Source organism: Saimiri boliviensis, chromosome 8, assembly GCF_048565385.1.
Source record: "Saimiri boliviensis isolate mSaiBol1 chromosome 8, mSaiBol1.pri, whole genome shotgun sequence".
In the NCBI taxonomy this organism is placed as follows: Eukaryota; Metazoa; Chordata; class Mammalia; order Primates; family Cebidae; genus Saimiri; species Saimiri boliviensis.
This window is the reverse complement of record NC_133456.1, coordinates 118,939,699-118,956,432: the sequence shown is the minus strand read 5'-3', so window position 1 is coordinate 118,956,432 and position 16,734 is coordinate 118,939,699. Positions and strand designations below refer to the sequence as shown.

Sequence of the window (16,734 nt, the reverse complement as noted above, 5' to 3'; positions counted from 1 at the left end):
TACACACACACACACACTCTCTCTGTCTCTGTCTCTCTGTCTCGATTACCCATTCAGCCATATAAAGAATGAAATGCCATTCGCAGCAACATGGATGGAACCAGAGGGCATTATTTTAAGTGAAATAAACCAGGCCCAAAAAGTCATGTCTCGTGTTCTTACTTATATGTGGGACCTGAAAATTTGAAGACGTGGAGGTAAACACTGGAAAAATAGATAATAGAGACTGGGAAGGGTGAGTGCTGGGAAGAGGGGAATGAGGAGAGTTAAAAGGTACAAACATACAGTAAGATAGGAGGAATACATGGAGTGACAGCAGAGTAGGGTGACTATCCCTAAGAAAATGGTATTTTACGGGGGTGATGAATACCCTAAATAGCCTGTCTTGATCACTATGTGTTGTATATGTGTCACAAAGTTTCTCACGTGTGACAGATTTGCATAAAGAATAAAAGTAGTGACAATGCCAAATGCTGGTGAGGATGTGTATAACTGAGTCTCATGTTGCTGATGGGAACGTAGAAAAAATGGTCACTCTGGAAAATACTAATAGTTTGACACTTTATTAAAAAAAAAAAACCTCGCAAAAACTAAGCGTGATTAAACTAGAAGCAGTTCTGTTTCTAGGTTTGCCCAAGAGAAGTAGAAGCAAACACATGGAAGAAACTTACACATTAACATTCATAATAACCTAAAAAATGGAAACAACCAAATATCAGTTGTATTTTGCAATAAAAGGGAATAAACTATCACTATGCTACAGCATAGATAGGCTTTGAAATCATTGTGCTAAGTTAAAGAAGCCAGTTGTAACAGACCAGAGTGTATATTGTAGCATTCCATTTTTATGAAATGGCCAGAACAGGCAGATTCATATGGAGAGAAAGTAAATTTGTGGTTGCCTAAGGCTAGCTGGAAAGTGGATGGGATAAAGGAGCGAGGGCAGATGGGTGTGGTGTGTCTTTTGGGGTGATAGAAGTGTACAGTTGATTATGGTAATGATTGCACAATTTCCTGAATCTCCTGAGAGTCATTGAATTGTGCACTTTAAATAGGTGCCTTACATGGTGTGTGAATCATATATTAATAAGATTTCTTTTAAAGCTAAATATACATTTTACCCTGTGACTGAGAAGTCTTATCCCTGGGCTGTTTATCCAAAGGAAATGAGAACTTACGTTTATTTAAAACCCTGTATATTGTTGTTCATGACAACTTTATTATGTCCATACTGTGGACACTAGCTAGTAATAAAAAGAAAATAACCATTGATAACATGCAGAAAATTGGTTGGATCGTGACCATTAAATTGCATAGAAAAAAGAATCTCAAAAGGACGCATGCTCTTTGATCATATTTACATAAATTCTCAACATGACCAAATGTAGAAATGGTTACAGATTAATGGTTATCAGGAGTTGAAGGATGGTGCCAGGGAGTTGGGGTGACTGATGGGTAGTGTGGGTGATCTGTGTGGTGAGGGGAGCGTTTTGCATCTTGAACATGTGGCACCTAAAGGCATTTATATATGTAACAGTGACAACTATACACACATTATACCAATGTCAGTTTGCTGGTTTAATGAAATTAACAAACTAATTAGCAGATTAACAAATTGTACTGTAATGACGTAAGATGTAACCACTGGGGAAATATGGACCATATTTTACAACTTCCTGTGAATCTGCAGTTATTTCAAAATAAAAAGTTGAAGCCGGGCGCAATGGCTCACATCTGTAATCGCAGCACTCTGGGAGGCCGAGGTGGGTGGATCACCTGAGGTCAGGAGTTCGAGACCAGCCTGGCCAACATGGCAAAACCCCATCTTTACTAAAAATAACAAAAATTAGCCTGTAGTCCCAGTTACTTGGGAGGCTGAGACACGAGATTCTTGTTTGAACCTGGGGGTTGGAGGTTGCAGTGAGCCTAGATCACGCCACTGCACTCCAGCCTGGGTGACAGAGTAAGACTCTGTCTCAAAAAAAAAAAAAAAAAGTGGGAACTTCATAACTCACGCAGCTGTTTTGGTTGAGAGTTACTAGAAGCTTGTGATTAAGTTAAAGCTTTAGAAAACTGTCCTAAATAATAGGCAAACTGTCTTCCAGGTTTCTAACATTTTTGGCTTATGCTTGGCTTTTTTTTTTTTTTTTTTTTTTTTTTTGAGACGGAGTTTCGCTCTTGTTACCCAGGCTGGAGTGCAATGGCGCGATCTCGGCTCACCGCAACCTCCGCCTCCCAGGTTCAGGCAATTCTCCTGCCCCAGCCTCCTGAGTAGCTGGGATTACAGGCACGCACCACCATGCCCAGCTAATTTTTTGTATTTTTAGTAGAGACGGGGTTTCACCATGTTGACCAGGATGGTCTCGATCTCTCGACCTTGTGATCCACCCGCCTCGGCCTCCCAAAGTGCTGGGATTACAGGCTTGAGCCACCGCGCCCGGCCCCTATGCTTGGCTTTTAAAGTATTAATAACAAAATTTGTATTTGAAAGTTCTGCATAGTATATAATGAATAGGAAAAAAGCTAAACTGTACATACATTCATATTTAGATATTTAGAAGAAATAACGTAGAAAAATGCTACAACTTCCTTGTATTCTAAGGTGAAATAGGTTGATTTCTATTTTATTTATAATACTAAAACATCTAAATGAAGTGAATTTTTAAAGTGACAGTATTTTCTCTTATGAAAAGAAATATTTTCATCCTTGGTATTTAGGATTATAATTAGAATACTTAAGCTGAATAGGAAAGATGTTGTTTATCATGTTATTAGTAACCTTTATGGAAGACACCCTAAATTTTTTGTGAATACATTTAATCTTTGTTATGAATCCTCTCCTTTATGTTTGGATAAACTTAGTTTTCCAAACAGGCTGACATGTTTAAAAAGAAAAGGGAATGCTAGTGATTTTGAAATATTGTAGAAAAGGAATCATTCTGTAAAAAAGTAAGGAGGTGTTAGGGCTATTCAGGAAGTGAGAGCCATTTGGAAGGAAAGGAGTAGCATTTCAGGGATGTGTGTCGGCACCAGGTGATGTCTAGGACGTTGATAAGGAAGAGCGTTGGACACACCAGAAATAAGGTCTTGCCTTGAGGCACAGACTTACTATGCAGTTGCCTAAGTCACCATTGTAACTGTCTACTTGGAATTTACATGTTTACGTAGTCTCCTTATGTTTATTTGAAAGGTTAGTATATTTTCCCATTATGTTGATATATTCATTTAATAGAACCATCCGCTGCTGGTGGAACTTGGGCCAGTGTTTTCTCTAAATGAAGATCATGGAGGCATGTTGGCTTCTGGGAGGTCACAGGTGTGTCCTTCTTTGCGTTCGGCTGCAGGTGGGGGCAGACATTCTGTGAGTGAAGTACTGAGCTCCTCTGACAATAGGATTGTGTTCATTGGAGGAGGGATCAGTAATAGCCAAAAATCAGCAGGTAATGTTCAAAACAGCTAAATCTGTGTCAAAGACAGATGTGTGTGTAAATCTGTTACCTAAGATTATAGTAAGTAAAGTAGTGATAGAATTGGGAGGAAGGATGGCTAATGGGAAATGAGTCGAAAATGCCTGAAGTGGGTAAATCATAATGTTTAGAGATTTGAATAACTTAATTACATGTGGTTAGTTTGAATTGAGATATGCTATAAATATGCACACTGAATTTCAAAGAGGTGATCATAAAATATCCCATTATTTTTTATGTTGACAATAAAATATTTTAAACACATTGGGTTAAGTAAATCATTAAAAGTAATTTCATGTGCTTTTATTTTTGAAAATGTGGGCACTGGAAAGTTTACATCCATGGCTTGCGCTATATTCCTATTGGACAGCATGAGTCTGGAATCTATAGTGTAGAATATGCCCATGGCTTGTAGTATAGTCCTGTTTGACAGTGTGAGTCTGGAATCTGTAGTCTAGAATACATCCATAGCTCGTATTATATTCCTACTGGACAGCATGAGTCTGGAATCTGTAGTCTAGAATATGCCCATGGCTCGTATTATATTCCTTTTGGACAGCATGCGTCTGGAATCTGTAGTCTAGAATATGTCCATGGCTCGTATTATATTCCTGTTGGACAGCATGAGTCTGGAATCTGTAGTCTAGGATATGTCCATGGCTTGCACTATATTCCTGTTAGACAGCATGATGCTGGAGTCTGTAGTGTGGCATATGCTCATGGCTTGCATTATATTCCTATCGGACAGTATGAGTCTGAAATTTGTAGTGTAGAATATGTCCATGGCTTGCATTATATTCCTGTTGGACAGCATGAGTCTAGAATCTGTAGTCTAGAATATGTGCATGGCTTGTATTATATTCCTATTGGGCAACATGAGTCTGGAATCTGGAATCTGTTGTGTTGAATATGTCCATGGCTTGTATTATATTCCTACTGGACAGCATGAGTCTGGAATCTGGAATCTGTAGTGTTGAATATGTCCATGGCTTGGATTCGAATCTATAGTCTAGTATATGCAAAAAAAAAATGGTTCTCCCAGGGGAGTAGATCACACCTGGGGAAAGTTGGGTTAAGGGAGAGCTGTTTTTTTTTTTTTTTTTTTTTTTTAGAAATTTCTTTTTTGCTATTTGATAGTTAAGATGTTACTGAAATTTGATAAAGAAATTATGTCTTTAACAAAGGCTGTGGTCTCTACCTTAAAATATTTTAATTTGTCATGTTCTCAATTATATAGTAAATGTTAACCATAGTAAGAAAGCTTGTAATCATTACCTTGCTCAGTGTTTTTCTTTTGTTTCAATTCGCTATCTCAGAATACTGTTTTTTCTTGCTGTTTTTAGCTTATTGCAGGAGTGACCAGGACAATACCTTCTAGAAGTGATGCCCACAGAAAGCGCAAGCTGCTCGACTGCTCGCCAAGCAAAACAGAAGCGCAAATCACATAGCCTTTCTATACGAAGAACTAACAGCTCGGAGCAGGAGAGGACGGGGCTGCCGAGAGACATGTTAGAAGGACAAGTAAGCTAGTATTGATCAGGGCCTGATTTCAAAGATAGCGATTGTGTCTGTGATGTTATAAAAGCGGCCAAATGTAGAAAAGTCTCCAAAGTAGAAAAAAATGTTTGGGTTACTTAACAAGGATCACCCCTCCCGAACTCCCCCAAAATAAACTCATTAAAACTTCTGTCAAATGCAACAGCATACACACATGGGTTAGCATATGTATAATATGTAATAACAAATCAAAGTAGGTATGACAGTTTGGATGAGTTTTATTTGTACAGGTTTGTTGACAATACAATTCTGGGTTTTCTGTCTCATAGTCTCAGGAATAGAAGAGTATCATATACTCTTTAATGATCTCTTTGTGTTCTCTGAAGAGTTTTTGGAATCAGATCTTTTCGTGACTTTATTTGGCTTTATCCTTATCTCTGCTGCAGTGAGTATGTCATCCTTTGATTAAAATGAAATAACTTTTTTTTTTTTGAGATGGAGTTTCACTCTTGTTGCCCAGGCTGGAGAGCAATGGCGCGATCTCGGCTCATCGCAACCTCTGCCTCCTGGGTTCAAGCAGTTCTCCTGCCTCAGCCTCCCGAGTAGCTGGGACTACAGGCGTGTGCTGTCATGCCTGGCTAACTTTGGGTTTTTGGTAGAGACGGGGTTTCTCCATGTTGGTCAGGGTGGTCTCGAACTCCTGACTTCGGGTGATCTGCCTGCCTCAGCCTCCCAAAGTGCTGGTGTGAGCCACCGCGCCCGGCTTGTGCTAGAATTTTAAAATAATATTGTTGTGGGGCCGAGCACAGTGGCTCACGCCTGTAATCCCAGCACTTTGGGAGGCCAAGGCCGGCAGATCACAAGGTCAAGAGATCAAGACCATCCTGGCCAACATGGTAAAACCCCATCTCTACTAAAAATACAAAAATTAGCTAGTTGTGGTGGTGTGTGCTTGTAGTTCCAGCTACTCGGGACGCTGAGGTGGAAGAATCACTTGAACCGGGAAGCAAAGGTTACAGTGAGCCAAGATTACACCCTTGTACTCTAGCCTGGTGTCAGGGTGAGACTCTATCTCAAAAAAAAAAAAAAATTATTGTAAAGCCTAGACAAAGTATATGTTATATTAAAATAAGCTCTAGATATATCTAACATATGCTTATAGATATATATGTGTGTATATATAAATTTATAACAATTCCTTCACAATTAGAACAAATTTATCAGCCATAATGCTGTAGGAAGATAATGCTTAAATAAGAAATTGGCTTATGTGAATATTGGATCTTGTTAGGACCATGTGAGTAACTTTATGCCCAGGACTTCGAGGCTGTGACCTCTTTACTGAATACAACAGTGTGAACCCAGAACCCGACATGATTGCTGCCACAAAGAGGATCTTCAACTCAAATTAGATGGTTATGCATCGAATAAGTAAACTAATACCTGGTTCTCATTTCTGTAAAAAATGATTACATTTTAACTTAGTGTTCAAAATAAAATTATAAAAATAGCTTTAGTATTGTTAGTGTTACTAACAATACAAAGTTAGTATTACTTTGCTAGGACTTCCATAACAAAATGCCACAGACTGGGCAGCTTAACCAGTAGATTTTCTCATGGTCCCTTCTGTGGCTGGAAGCCCTAGATCAAGGTGTGGGCAGGGCTGGTTCCTCCCAGGGTCTCTCTCCATGGCTTGCAGACACCATCTTCTCCCTGTGTCCTCACAGGGTTGTCCCTCTGTGTGTGTCTGTGTCCTAATCTCTTCTTAAAAGGACCCCAGTCATACTGGCGGGCCTTCCTTTATGACCTAATTTTACCCTGACCCCCTCTTTCAAGGCCCTGACTCCAGGCAATCACATGCTGAGGTCCTCAGCCTTTGGACTTCCACATGGGACTTTTAGGGGACACCGTCCAACATAGCACTTAGGAGAGAGCAGAGCTGTGGGGCAGGACTCCTGTGGTGGCAGCAGTGTCTGTATCTGTGCTGTCTGATGTGGGAACCACCAGTCACACGTGGCTGCCGAGCACTTGAAATGTAGCCAGTGTCCCTGGGACATGAAATTTTAATTTTTAAAACTTGTAATTACATGTAAATTTACAGTCAGATGTGGCAAGTGGCTACCCTATTGGACAGTGCGGTAGTCTAAGATAGGTTTTCCTAATTTATAGATTCACTTAATTTCTAGTGGAAATCCTACAGCCTCCTCTGCTGGCATGTTCTGCAGTTGTCTCCCTCATGGGGTGAATGTGTTCCCCGCTGGGCCCTGAAGGCCTGCTCTCCTTTGTGATGCGGCACGGGCGGTAACTGCATCTTGTGGTAACCCTAGGAATGTCGCTCAGAGGTCTCCAAGCCGCCCGGCCTTGTCCTCGTGCTGCACCACCGTTGGTCCCTGGTCTCCGTGTCTCCCACACTGGCTCCCTAGATGGAGCTCATTTGTTGAATGACCAGTGATTTGGAGTAGGACCAACCGGCATGTTCTGCGAGTGGCCAGTGTGAGGTGCTCTGCCTTTCCCCTGTGGTTGGCGGGAGAGAGCGGTGGTGTCCGTGCTTACGTTTGGCATGGTAGGTGTGAGGGGCAATCTTAGAACACGGAGGGTTGATAAACATAGGAGTAGTCTCGTAGACAGTGTCTGATGGTGCCCTTTCATTTGTTGAGGAGCAGCAATAGAGAAGGGAGGGCAGATGAGCCTGAGGGAAACATGGTGTTAGGTTTAACTTTATATGTCTCAGATGTGCCAGTCTAGGGTTGTTTAGAAAGCCAGGTTCGTGCAGGCACCAGAGGTCTGTCATTGGCAAGCACAGTGCCAGCTGTGGCCAGAAGAGCTGGCTGCTCCCTGCATGTGTGTGCTGCAGCTTTCAAGTGTGTGTCAGTGTCAATGCGATGAAACAAATTCATTTAAAAGCCTTACTGAGTCATAGCAGTTATGTTTTGAGTTTTCTCAAGTAGTACCAAAAGTTCAGTCAATAACTCTGAGTTTAGAGTCTGAAATTGAATGGCACAGAAAAGAAGAACTGATGGAAAAGGTTGAAAGTCATTTTGTAAGCCTGCTCTTCCTGGGCTAAAGTTGCCCTCTGGCGGAAAAGTCCTCATTTCACTGTGCATTTAGTTTCTTGATTACAAAGTAAGGTTAATGCTGACTTCTCAGCTTTCTTTTCCGTAGCAATTACTTTTATATTAATATGCACTTAATGTTCAAGTACATATGGCATTATGTCATTAGTTGCTGAACAGTAAGAGCCTTAAAATATTATGGGTGTAGATGAGTAGGAACTGCTGCCTGTGGGAGGAGGTTGGCCTCATGTAGGAATCGGAAGGGCTTCTGAGGAGGCGGCACTTGCAGGGAGGGATGTTCACAGAGAGGGAATGGGGTGTGCAGAGGCCACAGGGCAGGGAAGATGATAATAATGATTCTCAGTTCGGTGCAAGCTTATGTTTTATAGCTATTGGAACCTTTTTTTTTTTTTTTTCGAGACAGAGCCTTGCTCTGTCACCCAGGCTGAGGTGCAGTGGTGCTATCTCCACTCACTGCAACCTCTGCCTCCCAGGTTCAAGCGGTTCTTCTACCTCAGCCTCCCAAGTAGCTGGGATGACAGGTGTGTGCCACTTTTGTATTTTTAGTAGAGATGGAGTTTCTCCATGTTGGCCAGGCTGGTCTCGAACTCCTGACCTCAGGTGATGCACCTGCCTTGGCCTCCCAAAGTGCTGTAATTACAGGCATGAGCCACCGCGCCTGGCTGGAACATCCTTTTTGATGGCTTGGTTTTATTTTTTGTTGTTACATTTTTCTTTCTTTCTTTCTTTTTTTATTTCATGTTCTTCATTGGTTTTAGAAGTGTGTTTAGAGGCTATAGTATCAATTCTGTAGTACTATAGTACCAATTCAGTGTTTAAAGTGTGTGTGTGTGTGTGTGTGTGTGTGTGTGTGTGTGTGTATGTGTGTGTGTTTATAAAATTTATGTCAGAAATCTATGATAAAACTCACATTGCTAAAGTGCTGTCATTTTTGCTTAAAATTTATCTTCTTAAGATTTAATAAATGTGTATCTTGTTTTAAAGTTTACAACTCATCAGAATAAAAAAGGTTTATGCTATATGTAAATCTGAAAGGTCCTATAGAAAGGTTAAGTATCAAAAACCATTTTAGAAATGTTTGATGAGGACTTTTATGAAAATCATCAGGGTGTTAAGGGTAGGGGACACATACCCAAATAGTACATAGACCATGCCCTTAGGGAGGTTGGATGGCACGTGGCTGTGTCTGGCAGGCTCCTGTTGGTTAGCGGGCCGAGCAGTGAGTGCCTGTGATATGTTCGGTGCTCAGGACCTGCTCACTTGCTGGCCTGCACTTGACAGTGTAGCCCCATCCCTTCACCTTCCCAGAAGTACGGGAAACACACAGGCGTGAAGAACGTGGCCCAGGCGGGAACTTAAAAGTTAATGTTTTCACTCAACTAAATAGACATTTGGCTCTTTTTGGCGAGATGTTTCTCTTTTTCCTCTTCATCACACTCTTTTAGGTGTTAACGTAAAATGACGAGAAGAGTGTGCCTTTGACTGAAGTGCAGTGGGCGTGGTGGGACCACTGTAAGGCACCTCTTCCGTGAGTGTCTAGTAGGTTAAAATACTTGTAGAGTAGCCGGGCGCGGTGGCTCAAGCCTGTAATCCCAGCACTTTGGGAGGCCGAGGCGGGTGGATCACGAGGTCGAGAGATCGAGACCATCCTGGTCAACATGGTGAAACCCCATCTCTACTAAAAATACAAAAAAAATTAGCTGGGCATGGTGGTGCGTGCCTGTAATCCCAGCTACTCAGGAGGCTGAGGCAGGAGAATTGCCTGAACCCAGGAGGCGGAGGTTGCGGTGAGCCGAGATCGCGCCATTGCACTCCAGCCTGGGTAACGAGCGAAACTCCGCCTCAAAAAAAAAAAAAATACTTGTAGAATAGCATGATGGTGCTCAGAGGCTGCTTATAATAGTTCATTTATGGGAGCTGCCTTCTTTCTCTACAGATTTCAAAGTTTTAAAGTATGCTATGTCCTCTCTTACAAAGGGGAAAATTATGTTATTTTGAAGGAGTGTTTGTTTTTAAATCACGTATCATACTAGGTAGCCATTTATTCAATTTGATTTATAGTTTCCTTGGCAGAAATTTGGAACTTTAAACTCGCTAAGCATTTTATGTATAAAAATATGTAATGATACAAAATAAGAGTTTCAAATAAAAGATAATTCACTTTGGAAAAAGCATATTTGTACTTGGTCTTAAGAGTTGTTCTTTCATTCATTCATTCATTCTAAGCAGAGTCTTCTTCTGCAGGATTCTAAACTGCCTTCCTCCGTTCGCAGTACACTTCTGGAACTGTTTGGGCAAATAGAAAGAGAATTTGAAAACCTTTATATTGAAAACTTAGAATGTGAGTATCTCCCATTTTAATATATTTTTATAGCTTTTTACGTATTCACAGAAATCTTTGAGAGTCAAATTTATGAATAGACATTCATCACTATATTAGTTTTCTGTTCTGCTGTAGCAAACTTAAACTTATTTTAGTGGCTTAACATAACACAGATATTGGTTGTGCGTGGTCGCTCACGCCTGTAATCTCAGCATGTTGGGAGGCCAAGGGTGGTGGATCATGAAGTCAGGAGTTCGAGACCAGCCTGACCAACATGGTGAAACCCTGTCTCTATTAAAAATACAAAGATTAGGCCGGGCGCGGTGGCTCAAACCTGTAATCCCAGCACTTTGGGAGGCCGAGGCGGGTGGATCACGAGGTCGAGAGATCGAGACCATCCCGGTCAACATGGTGAAACCCCGTCTCTACTAAAAATACAAAAAATCAGCTGGGCATGGTGGCACGTGCCTGTAATCCCAGCTACTCAGGAGGCTGAGACAGGAGAATTGCCTGAACCCAGGAGGCGGAGGTTGTGGTGAGCCAAGATCGTGCCATTGCACTCCAGCCTGGGTAACAAGAGTGAAACTCCGTCTCAAAAAAAAAAAAAAAAAAAAATACAAAGATTAGCTGGGCGTGGTGGCGCGTACCTGTAATCCCAGCTACTCAGGAGGCTGAGGCGGGAATTGCTTGAACCTGGGAGGTGGAGGTTGCAGTGAGCTGAGATTGCACCATTGCACTACAGCCTGGGTGACAGAGTGAGACTCTGTCTCAAAAAAGAAATAATAATAAAAAAGAAAAGAAACGCAGATTTGTCGTCTTGCAGTTCTGTGGGTCTGATGTGATTCCCATGAGGCCATAGTCAGGTGTTGGCCAAGCTCTGCTCCCTCTGGAGGCTCTGGGGAGGAATGTTCCTGCGTGTTGGGATTGTGACAGAATTCAGTTCTTTGCAGTTTTAGAACAGAGGTCTGTTGCTGCACTCCTTGGCTTTTGGCCCCCTCCTTCTTGCTCAAGTCCTCCTGCTTGCTCTCTGACCCACCCCCACCTCTCCTGACCTCTGAAGAATGTGTGTGATTGGATTGGGCCCCAGGATAGTCAGGGGGAGACCTTGTGCCTGTGTCCTGTTCTATTCACAGGTTATGGGCTTAAGGCATGGGCATATTTGAGGGTTCATTATCCTGCTTACTGCCACAACTGGTCCAAATTGTGATTTCATAAAAAATACATGAATCTTACAATTTTCCCTTTACCAAGTTACATGAATCTTACAATTTTCCCTTTACACCATAAATTGAGAAAACATTGATTTACTTTGTTAATCTTATACCATCATTTGAAAAGTGATGCATGTACTATCTGACTTATTAAAGGCAAATCAAAACAGTTTTTTGAATTAGCTTGGCTTTAACTTTATTTTCATTTTTAATTTTGGAAGTAATGCCTATATATGGTTAAAATTTTATCAAACAGTATAAAAAGAAAGCTACCATTACCCCTCAATCCCATCACACTTTAAAGGAATGCATTTTCTGCATGTTTTTGCTTTTGGTTCTTTTGGTGGTTAGTCTTGTAAATGCAAGGAAGCTGCTTCTGGTTTTGGGTGGATCTGCTTTAGTGTTAATGCTTCACAGTGAAATAAACAGGTCCTTTTTGCTGCTCCGTTACTTATGAGTTTTCTTTTCCTAGGGTTTGTGTTTGTAAAATTTATACTTATAAAGACAGGGTCTCACTGTGTTGCCCAGGCTGGTCTCAAACCCCTGGGCTTAAGTGATCTTCCCATCTTGGCTTCCCAAAGTTCTGAGATTACAGGTGTGAACCACCATAACCATACAAATCTGTAAAATTTGTATTAGACAGATGTAACTATAATCAAGTCTTTCATGCTTTATCTACACATTGATTCTAAATGTTGAATGCTAACAAAGAACATTACCGTTGTTAAGCTATTTTTTACTCTATAACTAAGTGGTGTGGTTGGATCAGTAATGTAAAGAGAATATAATCCTATGTCATTTAAACTTTTTTTTTTTTTGAGACAGTTTCGCTCTTGTTACCCAGGCTGGAGTGCAATGGCGCGATCTCGGCTCACCGCAACCTCAGCCTCCTGGGCTCAGGCAATTCTCCTGCCTCAGCCTCCTGGGTAGCTGGGATTACAGGCACGCGCCACCATGCCCAGCTAGTTTTTTTGTATTTTTAGCAGAGACGGGGTTTCACCATGTCGACCAGGATGGTCTCGATCTCTCGACCTTGTGATCCACCCACCTCGGCCTCCCAAAGCGCTGGGATTACAGGCTTGAGCCACCGCGCCCGGCCCATTTAAACTTTCTTGACAATTCGTAGAGGAAAAAATTACTTCAATCTTTTTTTTTTTTTTTTAAATACAGAGTCTTGCTCTGTCGCCCAGGCTGGAGTTCACTGGTACAATCTGGGCTCACTGCAGCCTCCGCCTCACAGGTTCAAGTGATTCTCATGCCTCAGCCTCCCATGTAGCTGGGGTTACAATCATGCCCAGCTTTTTTGTGTATTTTTAGCAGAGAAGGGGGTTTCACCATGTTGGCCATGCTGGTCTTGAACTCCTGACCCCAAGTGATCTGTCCGCCTCGGCTTCCCAAAGTGTTGGAATTACAGGCATGAGCCACCATGCCCAGCCCAGAATAATGTTTTTAATTGCACACAATCAAGCACTATGGAAACTGTGTTGAAGTGCAGGTGCTGTTCTTGAGACCCTGATAGCAGTGTCTTCCACAGTGTAGCAAATGTATATGAGCTTTTATTTTTGGAACGATATCTCGAATGATTTCTTTAGTTTTTTGAGAACTCTGAATTGTGATCTTGCTTATTAGACTATGATTTATGTCTTTATATAACACTGTAACATTTTTCTGTGTGCAAGTTTTGGAAGTGGTGAGTACATTTAAACATAAAAACATACTTTACATTTTTGAAAACTTTTTTTTATTACCAGTACGTAGAGAAATCGACACTCTTAACGAACGTTTAGCTGCTGAAGGACAAGCGATTGACGGAGCAGAGCTGAGCAAGGGCCAACTCAAAACAAAAGGTAAAGGTGAATTCCCATGAAGGTTTTGTCCTGCGGGTTATCTATGCAGGAAATGTGGAATTTAGTGAAGGATGCTGGCTGGTTTGTGTTTTGCTATCGGCAGACCTTGAGCTATCTAATTCAGGTGTGGGTCTAGGAGACTCTAATTCAGGTGTGGGTCTGGGAGAATAAGGAGCTCAGTTCTTGTTCCCGCCCTGCCATGGCTCCTGTTGCTTGGGCCAGACGAGCCCTCTGGGCCCCCTTTCTTCCTGTGTGAGACACAAGACCCATCTGTGAGGCTGGGGTCTTTGGTTGTGTGATTGTGTTTGATGTCACTCTCTGTCCCTGCAGCCAGTCACAGCACCAGCCAGCTCTCCCAGAAACTGAAGACCACGTACAAGGCTTCCACCAGCAAGGTACGCAGGCCCCTGCTCTCGAGCCATCATGTGGTGGTTAAGGTGTGCAGATGTGTACTTCAGGTTGCACGTTTTCCAATTAGAAGGGCACAGTAGAAAAAGATAAATGGTTTACAGGAAAATTTAGTTTGTAAAAGGAATGTCTTGGCCAGGCGTGGTGGCTCACACCTGTGATCCCAGCACTTTGGGAGGCTGCAGCAGGCAGATTGCTGGAGGTGATGAGTTTGTGAGGCTAGCTAGGCCAACATAGCGAAACCCTGTCTCTACTAAAAATACAAAAATTAGCCAGGTGAGGTGGTGGGTGCCTGTAATCTCAGCTCCTTGAGAGGCTGAGGCATGAGAATTGCTTAAGCCTGGGAGGTGGTGGTTGCAGTGAGCCGAGATTGCATCACTGCACCCTAGTCTGGGCAGCAGAGCGAGACTCTGTGTCAGTATGATACCCTTATGTAGTAGCTTACCGTAGTACCCACTGGAATTTATCCATGATGTATTAGTAACATTGTCTGTAGAGGGAATATATTCTATTGTTAATCGGCTTAATATAAAGGCTCTGAATTTAGAGGAAGCTAATAAATATGTATAAATTAGTGGAAATTACGTTCTGAGCTAAAGTTACATTTAGTTCATTATGTTATTTTCCTCAGTTTTCTAAGTGTGATCAGGAGGTGAAGGTCTGTCTCTGAGGTGAATAGGGACGTTCACGGCATTTTGTGTTTTCGTAAAGTTTCTCGTGTTGACCTTCTGAAAGTGGCAAGGGTTTAATTGTTTGGGGATTCATTTGTCTATGGTGGAGTACTACTATCAAGGGATATTTGGAGGTAATTTTGTATGTGTCTGTACTTTGGCATATTTCAAGGATACAAAAGATAAATTTATTACCTAACTTTAGTGAATACACATTCCTTTTGCTAAGCTTGGGGGAAAATGTTGAAATTTTCAGTGAGTCTGCTATGATGGTGTTAACTAGTTCTTGTTAGCTTTTTATCTTTCCGATTTGTTTCCTTGGGTTTAAAGTTATTTAGCATGACATCTATAGTAAGATTAACTTCAATTAATAAAGTAAATTCAGTCCTGCTATTTCTCCTCATTTGATAGCCTTTGCTAATTCTTTGTTATTCAAAAGAAAGTCTGAAATTGCTGGTATTTTCTACTATACTTTCCTTTGATAACATCTAGAATGTAAGTTGCTAATTTATTTGATTTTTTTGGCCTTGTAATACCATAGGTTACACTTACAGTTTTGAACTTCTTAATAAATTAACTTGAAGCATTTTCTTCATAATGAAATGTGAAATTATGTTCTCCTCATTAAGTTCTTGTTACATTATCTTGGATTATTTTGCTTTCTGTGGTGTGTACAGTTGTATGTTTACAGTGTATGGTCTTGGAGTTCCAAAACTTTCTGATTATTTCTGAAGTAGAGGAAGAAATGATTATATAAATTTGTCCTTTACTATGAGCAGTAAAAAATAAGATTTGGAGGCTGGGCGCGGTGGCTCACGCCTGTAATCCCAGCACTTTGGGAGGCCGAGGTGGGTGGATCACGAGGTCAAGAGATCGAGACCATCCTGGTCAACATGGTGAAACCTCGTCTCTACTAAAAATACAAAAAATTAGCTGGGCATCCAGCTACTCAGGAGGCTGAGGCAGGAGAATTGCCTGAACCCAGGAGGTGGAGATTGTGGTGAGCCGAGATCGCGCCACTGCAGTCCAGCCTGGGTAACAAGAGGGAAACTGTGTCTCAAAAAAAAAAAAAAAAGATTTGGACACGGGTAAGGATATGTATAGTAATGTATTGCTTTAAAAAATGTATTAGAGATATTTAAAGCCCTGTCATTTTAGGTACTAGAAGTCTGAATTTATAAGAAGCATATTACTAATGATCTTTATAGCTTTTGCACAATGTCTGTACCCACTGTAAAAAAAAAAAACAAAATATAAGACATCTGAAGATTGAAGAAATTATTTGGTAACAGAATATATTCTGATTTGTACTACAGTGTGGATTCTTGGTGCCAAAGCTAAGCATGAATGCAACAAGAGAAAGGCCACAGTCTAGATTTATTACTTTCCCTCCTTCTGACTCAGAGCCATGAAAAGCAAGTAGCGTGTTTGGTGGGATAGTGGGAACACAGAAGTGTGTTGCATGAATGCAGAAGAGATTTTTCTCCTTCCTCGTGGCTTAATGACATTTCTGATGCCTACGTGGGAGGGAAGTAAGGCAGTTTAACCTGTAGCCCACTTTAAAGAAACTTGTAAAAATCAGAAAGGGCGTTTTCCACAAAGAAAGATACTTAGATTTACAAAAATATTTGCAAACATTTTAACAGCAGTGCTTTAGATTGCGGCTCAGTTAAAATGATCTGGGATGATGGGTGTAAGCATCAGTTTGCTGCTTCATTCTGCTGCTATTCTGTTATAAACATTACCTCTAAGTAATTCAGTCTGTTTTGTTGGGCCTCTTTGTAATGATGTCAAAGAGTTAAAGTAATAGATGGTCAAAATGTAGTGGGCATTTTGGAAGCAACACACATGAGAAAATACTTGAAAACGGCACGTTATCTCCTGCACAGCTCCACCAGAAGCACAGTTGGAGCCTCAGGGAAGGAACCACTCTCTTCTCAGCCTGCGAAGGGAGCAGGTGAAGAATGGAACGCTAGTGTTTGTTTCTTATGATACTGTTATTTATGTTAGAAATGGTGAGAGACTTGGAAGATAAAATTTACTATAGCTTATTATGGTTGGAGGTTGTGTGTGTTCTTTAGTTTCACTCCTTCCTAAAATGTTACAATATTATTTAACATCTGAATGGCACATTTCCCATGTTTTGGAGGCAAATTTCGCTGGGTTGAATAGGTTATTAGCGTTCAGAAAGGAAAGAGGATAATAGTGGGTTTGAGGTTGAACAAGTGCTTATATA

General features: G+C 41.3%; 1 protein-coding gene across 9 annotated transcripts in view; it reads left to right on the top strand.

Moving 5' to 3' along the window:
- WDR37 (WD repeat domain 37) overlaps positions 1 to 16,734 on the top strand; it is a 152,286-nt gene that overhangs the window by 14,043 nt on the left and 121,509 nt on the right. For all 9 annotated transcript variants that reach the window (XR_012519009.1, XR_012519010.1, XR_012519008.1 and 6 more), the window contains exons 2-5: positions 4,811 to 4,988; positions 10,283 to 10,379; positions 13,324 to 13,419; positions 13,750 to 13,814. Coding sequence is in view for 5 of the 9 variants with exons in the window: in XM_074405131.1 (XP_074261232.1) it covers positions 4,851 to 4,988; positions 10,283 to 10,379; positions 13,324 to 13,419; positions 13,750 to 13,814 (396 nt within the window). In the remaining 4 variants the exon portion in view is untranslated. The remainder of the gene's footprint in view (positions 1 to 4,810; positions 4,989 to 10,282; positions 10,380 to 13,323; positions 13,420 to 13,749; positions 13,815 to 16,734) is intronic.